The sequence below is a fragment of the Giraffa tippelskirchi genome, chromosome 3 (assembly GCF_054371585.1).
Source record: "Giraffa tippelskirchi isolate mGirTip1 chromosome 3, T2T-mGirTip1v1.2.pri, whole genome shotgun sequence".
Lineage (NCBI taxonomy): Eukaryota > Metazoa > Chordata > Mammalia > Artiodactyla > Giraffidae > Giraffa > Giraffa tippelskirchi.
The window spans coordinates 153483054-153507060 of NC_137277.1; the positions used below are offsets into that span (position 1 = coordinate 153483054).

Sequence of the window (24007 nt, forward strand, 5' to 3'; positions counted from 1 at the left end):
CATGTGCCTTTTTCAATTTTGGTTTCTTCTGTGTACATGCCTAGTAGTAGGATCTCTGCATCATATGGTTGTTTTAGTCAATTTTTTGAGGAATCTCCACACTGACTTCCATGGTGGCCATATCATTTTACATTTCCACCAACAGTGCAAGAGGGTTCCTTCTCTGCACAGCCTCTCCAGGATTTAGAATTTTTTGATGATGGCCATTTTGACTGGTGTGAGGTGATATCTCATTGTATTTTTGATTTACATTTCTCTAATAATGAGTGATGTTGAGCATCTTTTCATGTGTTTATTAGCCATCTCTATGTCTTCTTTGAGAAATGTCTATTTAGGTCTTCTGCCTACATTTTGATTTGGTTGCTTTTTTTTTAATATTGAGCTACTTGTATAAAATAGATAACTAATGTGAACATATTGTATAGCACAAGGAACTCTACTCAGTACATTGTAGTGACCTGTTGAGGCTGTTCAGTCACTCAGTCGTGTCTGACTCTTTGAGACTCCATGAATGGCAGCATGCCAGTCTTCCCTGTCCTTCACCATCTCCCAGAGCTTGTCCAAATTCATGTCCATTGAGTTGGTGATGCCATCCATCCATCTCATTATCTGTCATCCCCTTCTCCCACCTTCAATCTTTCCCAGTATCAGGGTCTTTCCCAATGAGTCAGTTCTTTGCATCAGGTGGCTAAAGTATTGGAGTTTCAGCTTCAGCGTCAGTCCTTCCAATGAATATTCAGGACTGATTTCCATTACAATTGATTGATTTGATCTTGCAGTCCAAGGGACTCCCAAGAGTCTTCTCCAACACCACAGTTCAAAAGCATCAATTCTTCAGTGCTCAGCTTTCTTTATGGTCCAACTCTCACATCCATACATGACTACTGGAAAAGCAATAGCTTTGACTAGGTGGAACTTGGTTGGCAAAGTAATGTCTCTGTTTTTTAATATGCTGTCTAGGTTGGTCATAACTTTCCTTCCAAGGAGCAAGCGTCTTTTAATTTCATGGCTGCAGTCACCATCTGCAGTGATTTTGGAGACCAAAAAAAAAATAATGTCTGTCACTGTTTCCACTGTTTCCCCATCTATTTGCCATGAAGTGATGGGACTGGATGCCATGATCTTCATTTTTAAAATGTTGTGTTTTAAGTCAGCTTTTTAACTCTTCTTTTTCAGTTTCATCAAGAGGCTCTTTAGTTCCTCTTTGCTTTCTGCCATAAGGGTGGTGTTATCTGCATATCTGAGGTTATTGATATCTCTCCCAGCAATCTTGATTCCAACTGTGCTTCATCCAGTCCAACATTTCTGATGATGTACTCTGCATATAAGTTAAATAAGCAGGGTGACAATATACAACCTTGAGGTACTCCTTTCCCAATTTGGAACAAGTCTGTTGCTCCATGTCCAGTTCTAACTGTTGCTTCTTGACCTGCATACAGATTTCTCAAGAGGCAGGTCAGGTGGTCTGGTATTCCTACCTCTTTCAGAATTTTCCACAGTTTGTTGTGATCCACACTGTCAAAGGCTTTGGCATAGTCAATAAAGCAGAAGTAGATGTTTTCCTGGAATTCTCTTACTTTTTCTATGATCCAACGAATGTTGGCGATTTGATCTCTGGTTCCTCTGCCTCTTCTAAATCCAGCTTGAACTTTTGGAAGTTCTCAGTTCACATACTTTTGAAGCCTAGCTTGGAGAATTTTGAGCATTACTTTGCTAGCGTGTGAGAACAGTGCAATTGTGTAGTGGTTTGAACATTCTTTGGCATTGCATTTCTTTGGGATTAGAATGAAAACTGACCTTTTCTAGTCCCGTGGCCACTGCTGAGTTTTCCAAATTTGTTGGCATATTGAGTGCAGCATTTTCACAGTGCCATCTTTTAGGATTTGAAATAGCTCAGCTGGAGTTCCATCACCTCCACTAGCTTTGTTCATAGTGATGTTTCCTAAGGCCCACCTGACTTCTCATTCCAGGATGTCTGGCTCTAGGTGAGTGATCACACCATCTTGGTTATCTGGATCATGAAGATCTTTTTTGTATAGTTCTTCTGTGTATTCTTGCCATCTTTTCTTAATATCTTCTACTTCTGTTATTTCCATGCCATTTCTGTCCTTTATTGAGCCCATCTTTGCATGAACTGTTCCCTTGGTGTTTCTAATTTTCTTGAAGAGATCACTAGTGTTTACCATTCTGTTGTTTTACTCTATTTGTTTGCACTGTTTACTTAAAAAGGATTTCTTATCTCTCCTTGCTATTCTCTGGAACTCTGCATTCAGATGGTATAGCTTCCCTTTTCTCCTTTGCCATTTGCTTTTCTTCTTTTCTCAGCTATTTGTAAGGCCTCCTCACACAACCATTTTCCTTTTGCATTTCTTTTTCTTGGGAATGGTTTTGATCACTACCTCCTGTACAGTGTTATGAACCTCCATCCATAGTGGTGACCTGAATGGGAAGGAAATCCAAAAGGGATGGTATATATGTGTAAATATGATTGATTGATTTTGCTATACAGTAGAAACTAACACAGCATACGTGTGTGGTCCCTTCAGTGATGTCTGACTCTGCGACCTTATGAACTCTAGTTGGCCATTTCCCTCTGTCCATGGGGTTCTCCAGGCAAGAATACTGGAGTGGGTTGCCATGCCCACCTCCAGGGGACCTTCCTGACCCAGGGATGGAACCCATGTCTGTTATGTCTCCCACATTGGCAGGCAGGTTTTTACCACTAGTGGCACCTGGGTAGCCCAGCACAACATTGTAAAGCAACTTTACATCAATAAGATTAATTAAAAATAAAAACAAAATATCAAAACACAACTTGTTCAATGATTTCTTAGAATAAAATCCAAAGTCCATACTGTGGTCCATGGTTTCTACAAGATCTGGCTCTTGCCTAGGTCTCAGACCTCATTTTCCATCACTCTCTCTTGCTCCCACTTCACTTAAACACTGATTTTCTTCCAGTTCCTCTATCACACTAAGCTCATTTCTTCCCTACACGTTTGCCCCCCTTTACTTAAAATACCTTTTCTACAGAACTTTGAAGAACCACATCATTCAGAACTGTCTTACATCAGGAATGGCTCTCTATCTCAATATATTCTTGGCCCATATCTTTCCTTACTTTGATTTCCTTTACCCAAAATTGTATTATTTGTTTGTGAACTTGCTTATTCTCTTCTCAATTCTACTGTGAATTCCATTTAAAGAACCTCATTCATCTTGTATGTATTGATCTTTGTAATAGTGCTTGGTACCTGGTGAGTACTCATTACATTTTGAATGGATGAATGATCATACATGGCAAAGGATTTAGATGGATCCCCAAATGCTAGAACCCTAACCCCCACCATGAGGGGAGATGCTTACTGGTTCAGTTGTGTCTGACTCTTTGTGACCCTTTGGACTATAGTCAGCTACTTTCCTCTGTCCATGTGATTTTTCAGGCAAGGTTTTTCAGGAAGTGGGTTGCCACTTCCTCCTGTAGGGGATCTTCCTATTTCAGGGATTGAACCCGTGTCTCCTGTGTCTCCTGAATTGCAGGCGGATTCTTTACTGCTGAGCTTCCCTGGTGACTCAGATGGTAAAGAATCTGCCTGCAATGCAGGAGACCCGGATTCAATTCCTAAGTCAGGAAGATCTCCTGGAGAATTCCATTGGCAGAGGAGTCTGTTGGGACTGCATAGCATCAGACACAACTGAACAATGAACACACACACAACCCAAATGCTAAGAACTCTGTTTAAACCCTTTACGTCTCTGCACTAAAATTTGCCTAGCTCAGTTAGACTTTTATCAGTAATCTTAACTTGAACCTTTGTTTTACTGGTCACTGTTTGAGATTCGAGGCATATCCTGGGTTTGTCTAAAAACATGGAGGTGGGAGGCAGTGTCTGACAAGAGACTTTTATGTAAGAAGAATGTATGGGGAAATCCACTTGGGAAAGGATTTAAAACATTTTCATTGCTCAGATATGGAGAGACCTGGGTTTGTTTAAGAAGCTGATGATGTGGTCCATCAGAACAAAAGAAGACATTTGACCCCAGATAAAGCCTTAGATTGCAGAGCGAAGTGAAGATCCTGAATAATAATCATGCCCACCATGACCAGAGCAGAAGACACACCCCCTATTACACTCAGTGACCTGTGTGGAAGAAAGAGCAGGAGTAGGCTGCTCTTAAGTATAGGTGATGGGGATTCCTAGAACTGAAGACTTTACACAGGGAAGAAACTTCTTTCTGGATCTGGGGGAGCCAAGAGCTTTGATAAAGTTGGTTTTAAAGGAGAAAAAAGTCAAATAATTTTCCACTATTAAAAAAACGTTGTTTGAAGACATGATGGAGTTAATGAAGCAACTGCTCACATATTAACTTCTGCTGAGACATCCAGTAACTGACTTATCTTATCTTGATTGTGGGAGCCTATGTCCTTATGCATTCTCAGAGACACAGGATCCACTGACCTGCAGGAGAAGCACAGGATTTTCTAGCTCTCTTTGCAGAAGAATGAAACCTCTGCTTGGAACCTTTTACCTGTTGGGTATGCTGGTTCCTGGTTGGTTGGGATATGATAGGTGAGTATGAAGTGGAAGGAGGGCTGACTGATATGATTTGGATTGTCTAAACGGAAAGCTTCTTTTCAAGATCAGTGCAGTTGGATTCTCCACTCTTCCTGTCCATTTACACACACCACCATGAGATGAGAAAATAATGACTGAAATTTTATCATTGAACATTACTCTGTGTGTGTGTGTGTGTGTGTGTGTGTGTGTGTGTGTTAGCCACTCAGTCATGTCTGGCTCTTTGCAACCGCATGGACTGTAGCTTGCCAAGCTCCTCTGTCCATGGAATTCTCCAGGCGAGAATACTTTTCCAGGGGCTCTTCCCAACCCAGGAATCAAACTGAGCATTACTCTGCTTCTGCTGCTGATAAGTTACTTCAGTCATGTCCAACCCTTTGCAACCCCATGCATCATATCCCACCAGGCTCCTCTGTCCATGGGATTCTCCAGGCAAGAATACTGGAGCGAGCTAGAGCATTACTCTAATAAACTTTAAATAAATATATAGATCTTCAACAAAGGTTTCCTAGCACACTATATGATAAATACCAATAGATATGTCATATTTTGTAATTAATAAAAGAAAACTGTAATGAAAATTCTATATCCCTCATTTACATAATTTCTCCATTGATAAATCACATTATTCTAATTATTCAGAAAATGTTTCAAGTGTTTAAAACTACCAAACAATTTCACTAAAACATAATTACTGTTAATGTTTTTGAATAGATAGTGAGATAGCTGATTAAGCATATAGTACTACTGCAAACATTTTTCAGTTGTCTTATACAAAATTTCTTACGGCATTCATAACTTATTGAAAGCATAATGCAATCACTAATAATATTCCATCATTGCTACCCTATAAGGCAGAATGATTTCTACTGTCATTTTATACATAATGCTGCGATGCACATCCAGCCATATGATAATTTTTGTTGTTATTGTTGCAAATCTTTGATTATTTCCCTAATATAAGTTATAAGAAGTGGAATCACTGGGTTAAAAGCTGCAAAAAGCTCAAGAATCTTGCTACATATTGCCAAAGTGCCCTCCAGAAAAATTGCATCAGTTTACACTTCCAACTACAGTGTATGAAAGCACTTTTTAAGCATTTTCCAATTTGACAAGTGAAAAATACCCACAGTTACTCATTTTTCATTTTGTTGATTTCTTATAAGGTTAAGTATTTTGTCTTATTTATTACTCATTTTATCAGTTTATAAATTGCTCATTCACGTCATTTGCCCATTTTGTGTTCTTTCTGCACTCATAATGAATAACTTTTTTGAATATATAACATATATTAAACATTGTGTGTATGTGTAGTTTTAACATAAAGTATATTTTCCTTTATTAATATTATACATAGTTTTTATTCTGCACATTTAATATATCTCATCATGCATGTGTGGTTATAAACAGTGTTTCCTTTTTAGTTTCATGTTTAATCAAATCCTGCAGCAAACATGCTCTCACTGAACAGAGAAATCCAATCCAATTTTTGTCCCAGATTACTGTGTGACCTCAGCCTGTCCCTCAGCTTCATAGACAGTCTGATTTCAAATATATAAAGGAAGTCCAGGATCTATGTGATACCTAAAGCTGTTTGGACATCACCATCTCATGTTTTCATTACTTTACTGGGTTTCATATAGATACTGCATTTATCTTGTCTTCTGAGATTCTTCATTCATAATCAGAGACAAAGACTTACATATGTCACAGGACTTTGATTGGAAAAAAAAATTTGCTTAAAATATCACAAACCTTCAAACTTACATATTCTTTCAGCCAGTATTCCTTCTTCTGTAAATTTATACTGAGAAAAAAAACTATGGAAAGAATCATATGCACTGAGATATAGCTTTATTTATAAAATAAACATGATATTAAATATTATAACATTTGGAAACAACCCATGTGCCCCATATTAAATATGTAAATATTGATACATGACATATGACAGTGTGATATTATTTATCCCACTGTGGGATATTATTTATCCATTAGATAAATAATAGTGGGATATTATTTGTCCATTAGAATAATAACTATGAAAAAATCAATAGTATGGGAAAAGACATGTTTTATGCTAAAAAAAAGATGTAGAATACAAAATGTAATAAAAATACTTAAAAAAATAGAAGAAACCAGATATGTACCAAAATGGACACTGCTATCTTTGGCTGGTAATTCTTTTCCTTTTCCCTCAATTATTCTTCATTTTGCAAATATCTACAAAGGAGATACATAAAATTTTTATTTTAAAAATGATTGACAAGCCCAAATCAAATTATGAAAGTGATCTGGCTCAGACATGGGGAATCAGACAAGATGGCTTCCAGTGCACAGCTCCTCATCCCAGCACTTGAGCAAAACATTTCAAATCTGCTAGTCCTGGTCCTTGTTGATGGTCTTCATTTTCGTTATTATTTACTGACATAAAATAATGTCCACTTTCATATGGCTCTTACCAACTCAAAACATAGGTTTGCTGCCATTTTTGATCCTCCTTATGTACTTTGTGTGATGTAATAGTAGTCCAGAAAATCTACAATTAACAAGGATGGCAACAAGCTTTGTAATCTTTCCCTTGATCATTTAGGGAGGTGGTCTAATATATATATTACATACTCCCAATATGTAGAATCATTTGGATCTAGCACTATGAATCAAGGATGGATGCTTCCGCATGCTCAGTCATGTCTCACTCTTTGTGACCCCTTGGACTGTAGCCCACCAGGCTCCTCTGTCCGTGGAATTTTCCGGGTAAGAATACTGGAGTGGGTTGCCATGCCCTCCTCCAAGGTGTCTTCCCAACCTGGGGATTGAACCCCCATCTCTTACATGTCCTGCATTGGCAGGTGGGTTCTTTACCACTAACACCACCTGGGAAGCGCCAGTAATTACTGTCAAATACTATGCAGTCAATAAAAATAATTACAATGAGTTTCTATTACTTTGAGAAAATGTCTCTGGTAGAATATATAATAAAAAGAAGCAAATAAAAATTATATATAGATATAATTTGCACTGTGTTTATGAAAAAATATGCACTGATAAAAGCCTGAAGGGAAATATGTCAAAATATCAGCAGTGGTTAACTCAGGAAGATGGGAGGATTATTCCTTCCTTCTCTTTTCTATTTTTCTTCTCTCTGTACTTCCTAAATTTTCCACTTATAAGCAAATGTTAATTTTGTAAGAAAGAAAAAAAATGAAAATACATTACTGTCATGAAATATTCATGTAACTGTTTCCTAGGTATTTAAATACAAAATTTGCCTCGATATACATTAGGATTTTTTGCCTCTTTCAACATTCCAAAAAAAATTTCATCAGACAATCTTTGATCTGCAGTATTTATTAATAATGTACCCCAAGAGATCATTTTCTCTGTTAAACATTTTATGAATTCCTATTCAAAAAGAATACACAAAGTACAATAATGTTTTCATTTGATCATGAGATGAGACTGGCGATAATTCGGGGGATTAGCCAGCTTTTTCCTTCCCTCTCTACATGTATTATGCATCACCCAAGAAATTGCCTAGAAACAGGAAGCTGCCTTTTCTAAGTATATGGTTTATATGTTGCTTGAACTAAGTAACATTTGGGGTTTTGAGATATAAGTATTGTGTTTAATTTCATGTAAAATGATCAGCACTTCTAATATTAAGGGTTTTCATTCAAATCTCATATGGTTCACTTGTTTTTGCATATTGTATGCACCCAGTCATTCAATGCTGGGCTTAGGAGGCATCATACTCACACATTTTCCAGACACTTAACTGGGGCAAAGTTGAAGGTTGGTGCTTGATAGTGTCCAGTGACCTTTCATTTATTCCCTTCCATATTGTGAAATCGCCTGGGAATACCAGCTCAGATGAAACAGGAATTCAGCAGCTGCCAGGACCGCCTTTTAGTTTAGTGTACTCACTTTCCTGTGTCACCAAGTAGATGACTGTGATCGAAACAGACTTTTGCTGAACTATGTGATGGAAAGAACTGTGTTGCCTTGAACAACCACCATCCCTGGTCCCAACCCCACAGGAAAGCATCTGCAGTGATCTCCTTTCCCAGGTGGACAGCCAGTGTGAGGAGTGAGAAGGAAGGGCTGAAAAGACTCTTCTCATTAGCTTCATTTCCTCTCCTCTCCCCATTCTGCAAAAGCACTGAAACTAGGTCCCGATGCATTTATAGTGCTAATACTTATTTAGCTTTCTTTGTAGTCCAAATTAGAGATTGATAATTTAAAAAATAGGCTAAGAAACATTTTTATGCATATTTTCTAGAGTATAATAAATCTATAATTTGGCTTCCCAGGTGGCGCTAGTGGTAAAGAACCCCCCGCCAATGCAGGTAGATGTGAGATTCGTGGGTTGGATCCCAAAGTCAGAATGATCCCCTGGAGGAGGGCATGGCAACCCACTCTAGTATTCTTGCCTGGAGAATCCCATGGACAGAGGAGCCTGGCAGGCTACAGCCCATGGGGTCGCAAAGAGTCGGACACGACTCAAGCGATTTAGCACGTGGGCAAATGTCTAATTTAGCCTCTGTAACAAAATCTTCAGAGGAGAAAAAAAAAAAATCCAACAACCTAGGATACTAGTATTTACCTTAAGGATTGTTGTTAGAATTACATATAGAGTTAGAACAGTGCTGACATGCATAATTGCTTGTAAAATATTGGTTTTTATTATTACCAGCTACCCTTCAGTTTGGAATTCTCCCTCTCCTGTCCTCAATACACTTAGTGCACTATTTAATTGGTGGTTAGGCTCTAGCTTATTATACCTCACTTTATATTTTTTAACAGCTAAGTTATTTTGCTTTTCATATATTTATATCTCACTTCCTTAAGTAGATTTTAAGCTCTGTAAGGAAGAAATCTATATTCTATTACTATTACTGTGTTATCACTTTTGCATAGTGTCCCAAGGGTGCCTACCTGTTGGGTTGTTGAATGAATTAGATAAGATAATAATGCAAATGTTTAGACTGGTGCCTAGAATATAGTGCCCAATAAGAGTTAACAAACGTTAATATAACATATATATACTAGATGATTATTTGATAATAGCAGATGAAATGAGCTTCTGGAAATTTATGGGTAAGTTGAAATTTTTTTAATTTTAAACACACCAAGAGATGTATGTATTTTCTTTATAAAAATGATAATATGTTTTGTAAATAATCAGCCTCAACATATTACACTTATAGTATTTTTAAACTGAAATTGTTCATTCTGAAGCACTCTGGTTTTCTTAAAAAATCAAATAAATGATAAGCATTAGAAATGCATCCTTGACTGGAAAAGTGTATTGCTCCACAACAATTACAATTTTAATAGCATTTGTCTCTTGTAATCTCCTTTTAAAATTCATCTCATTGTTTTAACTAATTATCTAGACAATCATATCTTGTGAGCTATTCGTGGACAAGCTAAATGAAGTACTACTCATTTAACAATAAAACATTTACAGTTTTGAAGATAAAAAGCTTCTGCTAAGTTCAGATTATTATTATTAATATTAGTAACAATTAAAATCATGGCATTGTGTAGAGAAATTGATTTCTACTACAGTGGGTGATTATTATGGTACATGGTGTTAATTGAACAGATTAAAAAATTACATGTAGTCAGTTCTACATTGGAGTTATATAGATGTAAATGGAACTTGAGTTTTAATTGATTCTATCAAAATATTTTGTAGTTTGATATTGTTTGAAGATAATATCAGTTAGATGGCTAAATTATTCTTCATATAATTGTTATTTTCAATATTATTGTAGCAAAATAGGGATTTTACTTAGCATTGTTTTGAATTGCTATTGTGTTTTAACACACATTAAGCATTAATTAAGTTCCAGAAATTAGCTTATTTTAAAACATGGACTAACTAATTTAATCCTCATAAGAATCCCTTGGAAAGGTATTATTCCCATTTTACAGATTATAAAATGAGACTAAATATAATGCCAGAATGTTCAGAGAAAAAAAATGTGAGAAAATAGATAAAATCATTGAAACATTAGCTAAGTAGATCACTAACACATTTCTTTCTCTCTATCCAAAAGTTCACAACCTAGCTTCACCAAAAATTCACATCCTAGTGCTATTAACATAGAAAGAAATCACTCCAAATATAGTTATTGGGTAAATGAATGATCAATGACTATGCTCTCATAATGAAAATATAACCCTACTTTTAACTTAGGTAAAGACTTTTAGTTAGGGAACCAAAACATTCTTCAAACATTTGTGTGGTTAACATGGATGATGACTTTTCACAGAGTTGTAATGAGGATAAATCATATAGTGCACATTATTGTTCTGGCACAATATCTGGCACAAAGGAGAGGCCTTGAATACTTTTATCAAACTGTTTGTTAAAATATAAGCCATACATGGCAATCTACTACCTAGGCCTATGTCTAGTATGGGCTTCCCAGGTGGCTCAGTGGTAAAGAATCCATCTGCCCATGCAGGAGACCTGTGTTCTATCCCTGAGTTGGGAAGATCCACTGGAGAAGGAAATGGCAACCCAATCCACTCCATTATTCTTGCCTGGGAAATCCCAAGGACAGAGGAATCTGGTGGGCTACAGTCCACGGGGTCACAAAAGAGTCAGGCATGACTTAGCAACTAAGCAACAAACAATATATATTATAGAAATTGAATCAATAATTAATAACCCTACAAAACAGAAAGTACCAAGCCCAGATGGGTTCACTGGTGAATTCTATGAAATATTTAAGGAAAAAATTATATCTCTACAATCTCATCCAAAAAATAGAAGCATAGGGAATGCTTTTTAATTCATTCTTTGAGGCCAACCAAATATCAAAACCAGTTAAAGACATCATGAGGGAAAAAATATTACAGATCAATATCTCTCATGAACATAGATGTAAAAATCCACTACAAAACACTAGCAAATTAAATCCAAAAACGTATAAAATGAATTATACACCATGTCCACTGACTGAATTTATCCCAGATATGCAAGGCTAGTTTAACATTAGATAACCAATTAATGTAATCCATTACATCAATAGGCTAAAAATTTAAAAATCACGTGATCATGTCAGTAGATGCAGAAAAAAATAATTTGAAAAAATCCAATAAATGGTGCTGGAACAATTGGGCATCCACACACACAAAAAAAGTGAATCTAGACACAGACCTACATTCTTTACAAAAATTAACTCAAAATGGATTATAGACCTAAAAAATGTAAAATGTAAAACCATAAAACTCCTAGAAGATAATGTAGGAGAAAGCCTAGATAAATTTGGGAATAGTGATGATTTTTTAAATACATCACCAAAGACATGAACCATGAAGTAAATAATTGATAACCTGTACTTTATTAAAATTAAAAACTTCTTCAAAAGATAATGTCAAGAGAAGGAGAAGACAAGCCACAAAGTGAGAGAAAATATTTACAGAAGACATATCTGATAAAGCACAGTTATCTAAAACACTAAAGAACTCTTTGTTAACAATAACAAAGAGACAACCCGATTTTAAAAATGGACCAAGGACCCGAATGGACACATCTCACCAAAGAAGATGCACAGGTGGCAAATAAACATAGGAAACATTGCTGGAGAGAATGCGAAATGGCACAGTCACTTCAGTCACTCTGGAAGACCATTTGGTAGTTTCTTACAAAATTGAACATACTCTTGCCATATGATCTAGCAAACATGCTCCATGGTATGATGCAAATGAATTGAAAACTTACGTCCACAAAACACTGCACACAGCTGTCTATGGCAGCTTTACTCATAACTTGCAAAACTTGGAAGCCACCAAGTGGCTATAACTGTGGTAATATAGACAGTAGAACATCAGACAGCTCTAAAAACCTGCCTGTCAAGGCAGGAGACATAAGAGACCTGGGTTCAATCCTGGGATGGGACGATCCCTTGGAGGAGGGCACAGCAATCCACTCCAGTATTCTTGCCTGGAGAATCCCCATGGACAGAGGAGCCTGGAGGGCTACAGTCCATAGGGTTGCTCAGAGTTGGACACAACTGAAGCAACTTAGCACACACAAAAAGAAATGAACTATCAAGCCCTAAAAAGACATTAAAGAAAGTTAAATACATATTACTAAGTGAAGGAAACCAATCTGAAAAGGCCACATGCTGTATGATTCCAACTACATGACATTCTATAAAAGGCAAAACTAAAACTGAAAAGATCAGTGGTTGCCAGGGGTTAGGTGGGAGGGAAAGATGCATAGGCAGATCAGAGAAGATTTCTAGGGCAGTGAAGCTCTTCTGTATGATACTATTAATATAATGGTGGGTACATGTCATTATACATTTGTCCAAATCCATAGAATGTGCAACAGCAAGAGTGAACCCTCATGTAACCTATGGACTTTGGGAAATAATGATGTGTCTATGTAGGTTTATTATAACAAATAGACTGCTCTGGTGTGGGATGCTGGTAATGGGGGAGGTTGTGTGTGTTGGAGGGGGCAGGGAACAGTAAGTATATAGGAACTCTCAGTACTTTTCATCCAATTTTGCTGTGAACCTAAAACTCCTCTAAAAAACAAAACTTGTTTTTAAAAAATATAAACCATTGCATTAAGATTCTTACAACTGTATACAGTATTGTAGTTAATGCTTTAGGCTTTTTACTCAGGCTGTCAGAGTTTAAGTCCTAATAATACTTTCCCTGTGACTCAATTTCTTCATCTCTGAAATGGGGGTAATAAAAATACTTTGGGGCTTCCCTGGTGGCTCAGTGGTAAAAAATCTACCTGCAAATGCAAGAGATTTAGTTTGATCCCCGGTCTGGGAAGATTCGGTGTGCTGTGGAGCAACTAAGCCCGTGTGCCACAACTATTGGGCCTATGCTTTAGAACCTGGGAGCTGTAACAAGAGAAGCCACTGCAATGAGAAACGCCAGCACTGCAACTAGAATATAGCCCCTGCTCACAGCAACTAGAGAAAGCCCACTTGTAGCAACACAAAGACCCAGTGCAGCCAAAAATAAATAAATAAAATTATTTCTTTAAAAAGAAAATACCTTATCTTAGGACTTAACCAGCGGTCCAGGGGCTAAGACTTCACCTTCCAGTTCAGGAAACATGGGTTTGATCCCTGGTCCGGGAACAGGGTCCATATGCCTCAGAGTGTGGCAAAAAAAAAGACTACCTCATCTTAGAGTTTTCCAGAAAAGTGAGAGATTTAAATTGGCTAATCTAATGAATGTCTCACAGTAAGTTTTAGTTCAATAAATCTTAGTTATTCTTTCTTTTACAAATTTAAAAAGTGTTCTTATCTACAACATCTTGCTGAATTATCCCAGCCTCTCTGCAGAGTGGGAATGGCTGTCCCCAACCTGCAGATGAAGAAACTGCAGCTCAGAGGGGCTCAGTGGTACCCATGGTCTCACAGTTAGTAAGCTGCAGAGGCGAGACTTGAGAACTGACTTCTGTCCTTAAGGTGCTGTGCATGTTGGTTTCCACTGCTGCTGCTGCTGTCCGACTCTGTGCGACCCCATAGACGGCAGCCCACCAGGCTCCCCCGTCCCTGGGATTCTCCAGGCAAGAACACTGGAGTGGGTTGCCATTTCCTTCTCCAATGCATGAAAGTGAAAAGTGAAAGTGAAGTCACTCAGTCGTGTCCGACTCTTAGTGACCCCATGGACTGCAGCCCACCAGGCTCCTCCATCCATGGGATTTTCCAGGCAAGAATACTGGAGTAGGTTGTCATTGCCTTCTCCTGGTTTCTACTACTTTTATCATCAACCTTCCAACCCTCATGGTATCTTGGTTTCATTGCTGCTTTTTGTCTTTGCAGATCCCTCACACAACAGAGACAAGACGTTGTGGATAAAGTAGTGAGTCCATGGAGGATCCTGGAGACATATTCTTATAACAGATACCACCCCATGGGGGAGGTGAGCATGGACACATGGAGGGGGGTGTTGGTGGTGCTTTACGGTGGGCAAGGGATGGTTCACTGTCAATATCTATAGACCAGAGGGCCTCAAAATGAGAGGTTGAGATTTGCCTGTGCACTGAGGTCAAGGGATTCACAAACATCATCCTGTGACCATCAGCATTAAAGATACAAATCTAGTGATATGAAATAAAAAGGCAAATCAACAACCAAAAGAAAAAAAAAAGGAAAAGAATGCCCCAACCAGTTTTTCTAGTGTAAACATGGATCAAAATTAAATGTTACTCTTGTTCATCAACTTTTTTAGCTGCTTTAAGTAGGGCAGGATCAGTGTTTACACGGATATAAAACACGGGTGGAGAAGCCTTCTGATTGAATCCTGTTTAGCTGAAAGGGTGGTATTTCTGGTAGGATACAAGAAACACAGGCAACAGCTCTCAAAAGAAATATTTGTATTGCTATGAAGATATGTTTAGTGGTTTCTGAAATTGGATACAGTAAAAAGTATATATGCGGTGTGTGTATGTATGTGATATTATGTAACACTTCTTTTGAAGTATAAATTTCTAAAATTATAATTACTGGGTTAAACAATCATTTACATTTTTGATTTAAATGCCCAAGTTGCCCTCCAGCCAGGCTTTGCCACTTATTTCCTCAGTCTTGGGGAATATATTAATATTTTCCAGATTTTTTTTTCAAAGAGTACAAGAAAGAATTTACACTTTCTTCTGTAACATTCACCCCAAAATACTAAAGTCTCTTAGATTTTTATTTTTAACAAGATCCAGTAAGACCCATGGGAAGTGTACGTGCTGGTATCAGAGATGAGATATATTTGGCTTGGCTACTTGCTCTGCGACCTTGTCCAAGGTATTTAATCTTTGTTCCTCCCTTTCCTTATACATGAAAAAGGAATAGTGGTACTTCTCCTGCAGCTTGGTTGTGAGAGTAAATGAAATAGGCTATACTTTTACTGATGAAGCAATAAATAAAATGATAGCTGCGACTGTGATGTGCTATTTATATCTCTCCCAGGACTCAGGGCACCTGCATCTGATCCAGTCTCATCACAGAAAAGCATATAGTACCCATGTGATGAGTTGTTAATCTCTTCCCTCACTTAAGTATTATTACTGTTATAATAATGCATTTTATCCATAGATATTCCATGCTAAGATGAAAGTCAATTGAGACACAGAAATTCTCAAATAGAATTTGTTATGCCAAATTAATTATTATCATTTACCATAATTCTTATCATTTAGATAACTCTACTATACAGAAGGAGAAGGCAATGGCACCCCACTCCAGTACTCTTGCCTGGAAAATCCAGTGAACGGAGGAGCCTGGCGGGCTGCAGTCCATCCATGGGGTCACTGAGTCAGACACGACTGAGCGACTCCACTTTCACTTTTCACTTTCATGCCCTGGAGAAGGAAATGGCAACCCACTCCAGTACTCTTGCCTGGAGAATCCCAGGGACGGGGGAGCCTGGTGGGCTGCCGTCTATGGGATCGCACAGAATCGGACACGACTGACGCGACTTAGCAGCAGCAGCAGCAGCAGCTCTATACAGAAATTGAATGTAGAGGGTATCATATGCTGAGGACTGTCCTAATATGTCTTATCTTGATTAATTTCTTATTTCTTTCTCCCTTAAAGGACCCTTAAAGGACCTTATTTCATTCTCTCCTTAAAGTTATTAACTTGGTTTTGATTTAGAAATTTCACTGTTCTGTGAAGGGGCATACCCAGACTCTTCTCTAATTTTGGATCCATGGACATTAACGAAGGATATTTTGGGGATTCAAAGAAGATCCCACAAAATAAGCTTATCCTGAAATTTCTGGCATGATTGAGTTCCAGAGCAAAGTCCAGAAGTCTGGTGGCTATTTGAAGACTGTGTGATTGGACAATGTTTCAGAAATGCTCTCCTGCGTTGTTGAACTTGATCATTCTCAATCATTTATTTGTGAAGTTCAACAGGGTGTCCTAGCCTGGGTGGTGGAGTAGATCTTTAAAGAATATGGGAGAAGGGACAGTTACAATTCATTGGTTTAGTCTTCCATTTGTGTGCTAATGAAGAGCCAAGAGTTGAGAGTTCAGTATCTTGATGAAAGAAGCAATTATCTTAATTAGAGGCAAGCAAAGGATCTTCTAATTGATAACCTCACTCCCCTCTGGCTGTTTCAGATCTACCAGTGGATGAGTGAGATAAGGGAGAAGTACACGGAAGTCGTGACACAGCATTACCTAGGAATGACCTCTGAGAGCCGGCCCTTGTATTATTTGAAGGTGAGTAAGAAGGCTGAGAGTTGCAGCTTTACCCAAGGATATTTGCTTACTATTCAGGGGCTCCCGGCAGAAGTACAGACAAGGTTAAAGAGACAGGACAGAGAGATGCTGACTTTTCCACCCTAAACTGGGCTTTTAAAATTAACAACTTGTAAATGCTTACATGTTAATCATCTGGGTGGAAAAATGTTCGGAAGTAAAGAGAACTTGGAATGGTTGGGTGACACCATGGGCCTGCCTGCTCAGTCGCTCAGTCATGTCCAACTCTTTGCAGCTCCATGGACTGTAGCCCATTGGGTTCCCCCGTCCATGGGATTTCCCAGGCAAGAATACTGGAGTGGGTTGCCATTTCCTTCTCTAGGGGATGCTCCTGACCTAGAAATCAAACCTGCATTTCTTCAGACTCCTTCATTGGCACTAGGATTCTTTACCACTGCATTACCTAAGACCCAGAAGTAAGAACTTACTCCTTAGTTTTCTTCCTGCTGGGCCTCCCTTGTCCCTGCTAAAACTGAGAAACTTAGACTTGCGGATGGTAGCTGAAAAGGACTTAAGACGTTCTGACTGGGAGGTTTCCAGACTGTGTTCTATGAAGGCCTGGATGCCCCCAGTACTCCCACAGTTGAGGTGGGAGGGTCAGAAAGGATGCTCTGCATAAGGATAAAATCCCCAGTTCACTTTTCATGCTTTTGAGTTTTTACAAAATTGTTTTTTTTTAACACGTTCAGTTCAGTTCAGTTCAGTCGCTCAGTCGTGTCCGACTCTTTGCGGCCCCATGGACTGCAGCACGCCAGACCTCCTCGTCCATCACCAACTCCCAGAATTTACTCGTACTCATGTCCATTGAGTCAGTGATGCCATCAAACCATCTCATCCTCTGTCGTCCCCTTCTCCTCCTGCCTTCAATCTTTCCCAGCATCAGAGTCTTCAAATGAGTCAGTTCTTCGCATCAGGTGGCCAAAGTATGGAGTTTCAGCTTCAACATCAGTCCTTCCAATGAACACCCAGGACTGATCTCCTTTAGGATGGACTGGTTGGATCTCCTTGTAGTCCAAGGGACTCTCAAGAGTCTTCTCAAACACCACAGTTCAAAAGCATCAATTCTTTAGCGCTTAGCTTTCTTTAACACATTATTTTCCAGAAAAATATTTGAGCATTATAGACAACCTTTATTTTTGGTTCTCTCATTTTCTGAGGGAACAAAGACCCAGAGAAGTAAAGTGACTTGTGCAAAGTCACAAAGTCAGATCACAGCATAGCCAGAGGAATAAGCCAGTCCCAAAGTTCTCTGCCCCTTTTGCATATGACATAATGAAAAGTGTTTGAGGCTGATTAACCACTTTTCCATAGACTCTCAGGTTCGGACCAGTGATTTTTCAATCTTGATTGCTTAATACTGATGACTGGGTCCCATTCACAGAGATTCTGAGCTAATTGCTCCATGATGGGTCCCAGGCACCCCTTGAAAGCTCCCTAGATGATCCTAAGTTACAGGCAGAGTTGACAACTGGAGAAGGAAATGGCAACCCACTCCAATATTCTTGCCTGGAGAATTCCAGGGACAGAGGAGCCTGGTAGGCTGCCGTCTATGGTGTCACACAGAGTCAGACATGACTGAAGAGACTTAGCAGCAGCAGCAGCAGCACCTAATCTGTGAGTTTTCAAAGGGTGGCCCTGGACCAGCAGCATCAACATCACCTGGGAACTTGTTAGAAATGCACATGCTTGGGCCTAACTGCAGACCTATTGAATCAGAAACTCTGGGGTTGGGCCCAGCAATGTGTGTTTTAACAAGCCCTCATCCAGGTCATTTTGATGCACGCTCAAGTTTCAGAGGGCTTCTCTGGTGGCTCAGATGGTAAAGAATCCACCTGCAATGTGGGAGACCTGGGTTCGATCCCTGAGTTGGGAAGGTCCCCTGGAGAAGGCATAGCAATCCATTCCAGTATTCTTGCCTGGAGAATCCCCATGGACAGAGGAGCCTGGTAGGCTACAGTCCATGAGGTCACAAAGAGCTGGACATGACTGAGCAACTAAGCACACACACGCACAAGTTTCAGGACCACAATCCATTTCTAACAAGTTCCCAGCTGGTGCTGATATCACTGGCCCAGGACGGCTCTTCAAGAACCACCACCAAAGCAGTTTGGCATTAAAAACTAGCATTATTTGTTTTGCTGTCCCCTTACTACTTATTATAGACATGTTATTTTGCAAAGCACGTCCTCAAATGTTAGTTACCCTCAGTTACAAAAAGTCAATTGACTTCAAAACAGAATTTATCCAGGAGTTGACTGCTATGTTAAATGTGGGCCACCTACCTACGTTACTTTCCAAAGGCTGTCAAGCTGAGCTGAGTCAGCCAAGAAGACATCTAAACATCCTTTGCACAGGACATCTTTTAAAAAAGAGAATTGGCATGTAATAAAGAGGCAATCCCTTATGATTATACAGTAGAAGTGACAAATAGATTTAAGGGACTAGATCTGATAGACAGAGTGCCTGATGAACTATGGACAGAGGTTCGTGACATTGTACAGGAGACAGGGATCGAGACCATCCCCATGGAAAAGAAATGCAAAAAATGCAAAAAAGCAAAACGGCTGTCTGAGGAGGCCTTACAGAGAGCTGAGAAGAGAAGAGAAGTGAAAAGCAAAGGAGAAAGGGAAAAATATTCCCATCTGAATGCAGAGTCCCAAAGAATAGCAAGGAGAGATAAGAAAGCTTTCCTCAGCGATCAGTGCAAAGAAATAGAGGAAAACAACAGATTGGGAAAGACTAGAGATCTCTTCAAGAAAATTAGAGATACCAAAGGAACATTTCATGCAAAGATAGGCTCGATAAAGGACAGAAATGGTATGGACCTAACAGAAGCAAAAGATATTAAGAAGAGGTGGCAAGAATACACAGAAGAACTGTACAAAAAAGATCTTCATGACCCAGATTATTATGATGGTGTGATCACTCACCTAGAGCCAGACATCCTGGAATGTGAAGTCAAGTGGACTTTAGAAAGCATCACTACGAACAAAGCTAGTGGAGGTGATGGAATTTCAGCTGAGCTATTTCAAATCCTGAAAGATGATGCTGTGGAAGTGCTGCACTCGATATGCCAGCAAATTTGGAAAACTCAGCAGTGGCCACAGGACTGGAAAAGGTCAGTTTTCGTTCCAATCCCAAAGAAAGGCAATGCCAAAGAATGCTCAAACTACCGCGCAATTGCACTCATCTCACACACTAGTAAAGTAATGCTCAAAATTCTCCAAGCCAGGCTTCAGCAATATGTGAACCGTGAACTTCCAGATGTTCAAGCTGGTTTTAGAAAAGGCAGAGGAACCAGAGATCAAATTGCCAATATCTGCTGGATCATCGAAAAAGCAAGAGAGTTCCAGAAAAACATCAATTTCTGCTTTATTGACTATGCCAAAGCCTTTGACTGTGTGGATCACAATAAACTATGGAAAATTCTGAAAGAGATGGGAATACCAGACCATCTGATCTGTCTCTTGAGAAACTGTATGCAGGTCAGGAAGCAACAGTTAGAACTGGACGTGGAACAACAGACTGGTTCCAAATAGGAAAAGGAGTACGTCAAGGCTGTATATTGTCACCCTGCTTATTTAACTTATATGCAGAGTACATCATGAGAAACGCTGGGCTGGAAGAAACACAAGCTGGAATCAAGATTGCTGGGAGAAATACCAATAACCTCAGATATGCAGATGACACCACCCTTATGGCAGAAAATGAAGAAGAACTAAAGAGCCTCTTGATGAAAGTGAAAGAGGAGAGTGAAAAAGTTGGCTTAAAGCTCAACGTTCAGAAAACTAAGATCATGGCCTCTGGTCCCATCACTTCATGGGAAATAGATGGGAAAACAGTGGAAACAGTGTCAGACTTTATTTTTGGGGGCCCCAAAATCACTGCTGATGGTGACTGCAGCCATGAAATTAAAAGACGCTTACTCCTTGGAAGGAAGGTTATGGCCAACCTAGATAGCATGTTTAAAAGCAGAGACATTACTTTGCCAAAAAAGGTCCGTCTAGTTAAGGCTATAGTTTTTCCAGTGGTCATGTATGGATGTGAGAGTTGGACAGTGAAGAAAGCTGAGCACCGAAGAATTGATGCTTTTGAACTGTGGTGTTGGAGAAGACTCTTGAGAGTCCCTTGGACTGCAAGGTGATCCAACCAGTCCATCCTAAAGGAGATCAGTCCTGGGTATTCATTGGAAGGACTGATGTTGAAGCTGAAACTCCAATACTTTGACCACCTCATGCTAAGAGTTGACTCACTGGAAAAGACCCTAATGCTGGGAAGGATTGGGGGCAGGAGGAGAAGGGGACGACAGAGGATGAAATGGTTGGATGGCATCACTGACTCAATGGACATGGGTTTGGGTAAACTCCAAACCCATGTCCATAGGCCTGGCGTGCTGCGATTCATGGGGTTGCAAAGAGTCGGACATGACTGAGTGACTGAACTGAACTGAACTGAACTGAAAGAGGCAATAAAGATAAACTTATGGTCATATATATACTCATAAAAGAGGGAATTATAAGACAGAATTTAAAGTAAAAGGTAGATTAGGAGCTTTGAAAATTGGTGAGGCTAAAAGGAAAAATTCCTTGGATATGATGAATTCAAGTTGCATATTTCAAAATTTGTAACTTTCTCATAGATACAGAGGGAGAACCTTCATCAGTCCAACTCCCAAGAGCTTTCAATGAAAAAGAGTCCAGGACATTTACAAAACAGAACCAGATGTGACTGTTACAAACATGGGCATGTTCACAGCTTCTCCACCAAAGAGAATCTGTAATTGCCAGGTTAATCCATAATTGCCCCGAAAGAGGAGGGGATCTCTATTGCTTGAGTGAGGCTGACCTGATAGACAAGAACAACAAGTGGGAAGAGGAGAAAGAAAACTGGGTCAGCTGGGACTGGAGGAGTCTCTAAGGAAAGAAGAAATTAATGAATTTAATAAGTATTGCAGGATGTTGTGTATTTGGATCCTTTCGAAGTTTTCAAGAAGTTTAAATGTAGTGCATGTGTGCATGTTAAGTCACTTCAGTTGTGTCTGACTCTTTGCAACCCTATGGACTATAGCCTGCCAGGCTCCTCTGTCCATGCGATTTTCTAGGCAGAAACACTGGAGCGGGTTGCCATTTCCTTCTCCAGGGTATCATTCCAACTCAGAGATAGATCCAGTGTTTCTTATGTCTCCTGCATTGGCTGGGGGTACTTTACTACTGAGCCATTGGGGAAGCCCTTAAATGTAGACTGGGATTCAATTTTACTTCTTTTGATTCTTAAATGTTACTACTTGTGTACTTTTTCACTCTGAGTGAACTCTATGTGGAAAGGTTTTATAAGGTTTATAGAGATTTAGCGTCACAGTTTGCGGCTTGGAAGTTTTTGCCTTTATTTAAAGTTAGAGAATAATTTAAGGTATAGGGAAGACCAGGCTTTGTGTGGGGGACACGGGGGAGTCAGTAAGTTGTCCTAAGAACAATAACCAAGGTAACCAAAAGAGAGCAAGTGTAACCATAGGAGGGTCATATTGGTGGCTGTCTTTGCCAGCAGCCTTGCCTCATCCTTGAAACCACAGAATGGAGGGAGACAGGTGCCCCTAGAGGAATAAAAAAAATCTAATAACTTTTCACAGTGGCTTGCAATCCTAAGCAATTGTTTGATAATGGAACACAAATGTCCCCTCCAGATCAGCCAGCCATCCAATAACCCCAAGAAGATTATCTGGATGGACTGTGGAATTCATGCTAGGGAATGGATTGCCCCTGCTTTCTGCCAGTGGTTTGTGAAAGAAGTAAGTGTCTTTAACTTTCTCACAATGGCTAGTTGTGCTTAGCCGCTCAGTCACGTCTGACTCTTTGCAACCCATGGACTGTAGCCTGCCAGGCTCCTCTGTCCATGGGGATTCTCCAGGCAAGAATACTGGAGTGAGTTGCCGTGCCCTCCTCTAGGGGGTCTTCCCAACCCAGGGACTGAGCCCGGGTCTCCCACACTGCAGGCAGGTTCTTTACTGTCTGAGCCACCAGGTGGTTAACTACCCTACAAAACACCTGTCACGTCTCGGCTATTTGGAGAGCATGTTTCTTTTCACATGTTGGCAGGGCAGCTCTCCACTGAGCTGCTCCTTCACCTCAAAGTAAATGGAATTCATAAGTAAAACTGAAAATTCACTGAAAACTGAGTTAGATGTTCTGTTGTCTTTCTAGTGTACCCAAAATCATTTTTATTGGAAGGTAAAAAAATCTAAATGGAGAAGAAAATACATCTTGGGAGTCAGAGATGAGTTTGAATCCCAGAGCCATCTCTTTCTAATAGTCTGGTGCACGATTTCTAACACCAGGACCTCTAGATTTTCACCTGCAAAAGGCGTATGAAATGACTACTTCAGTACCTGTTGTGTGGATTAAGAGGTTAACAAATAGAAACTATCAATACCTTGTACCGTGAATTCTTACATATTACCTATACCCCTCCTTAGGGATTAAGACTTTAAAATTAATATAAGATACTTTTTTGTCAAGTCTTTTCAGAAGCCCAAACAGGATGACATCCACAAGGAGTAGTTCTCAAAGTGTGGTTCCTAGAACCATAGCATTAACGTAACTGGGAACTTGTTAAAAATGCAAATTCTGGGTTTCCACCTCACTACCTCATACCTAGTGAACTGGAGCTGAGGATGGAGATGGGGGTGTGTAGCCAGGTGGGCAGGACATTAACAAGCCAGCCTCCAGGTGATTCTGATGCATCCAGAGGTTTCAGAAAGACCACAAAAATGAACAGGACAGTTGAGGCAGGATCGATGGGCAAAGGCCAGTGCACACTCACCTCCTACAATTAAGCTGAAATTGTTAGAAAATTGAGAGAAAAGACCTCTTCCCAGGATCATTCCAAACATGTTTCTATTAAATGTCCAGATTCTACAGAACTATAAAGACAACTCAAGGATAAGAAGGCTCCGTAAAAACCTGGACTTCTATGTGCTTCCGGTTCTTAACATAGACGGTTACATCTACACTTGGACAACTGTGAGTACATTGAGTTTGGTCCTAGGATGGTTCACGAACTAGATCTTGATTCAGGTGCATTTTCTGACTTCAGTCACTGCAACTATAAAAATGTTTTGTGGTCATTTAAAGGAAGAAACCTCATTTGAGATTAAAATCCATATTTTTAAGTCAACAT

The 24007-nt window shown here is 39.5% G+C and overlaps 1 protein-coding gene across 1 annotated transcript in view; it reads left to right on the forward strand.

The window, feature by feature from the left end:
- The first annotated feature begins 4503 nt into the window (after positions 1–4503).
- The window catches only part of CPO (carboxypeptidase O), a 30834-nt gene continuing 11330 nt past the window's right edge, over positions 4504–24007 (forward strand). The window contains exons 1-5 of the mRNA XM_081583198.1: positions 4504–4571; positions 14396–14495; positions 16694–16795; positions 22515–22619; positions 23740–23850. Of these exons, the coding sequence (XP_081439324.1) occupies positions 4504–4571; positions 14396–14495; positions 16694–16795; positions 22515–22619; positions 23740–23850 (486 nt within the window). The remainder of the gene's footprint in view (positions 4572–14395; positions 14496–16693; positions 16796–22514; positions 22620–23739; positions 23851–24007) is intronic.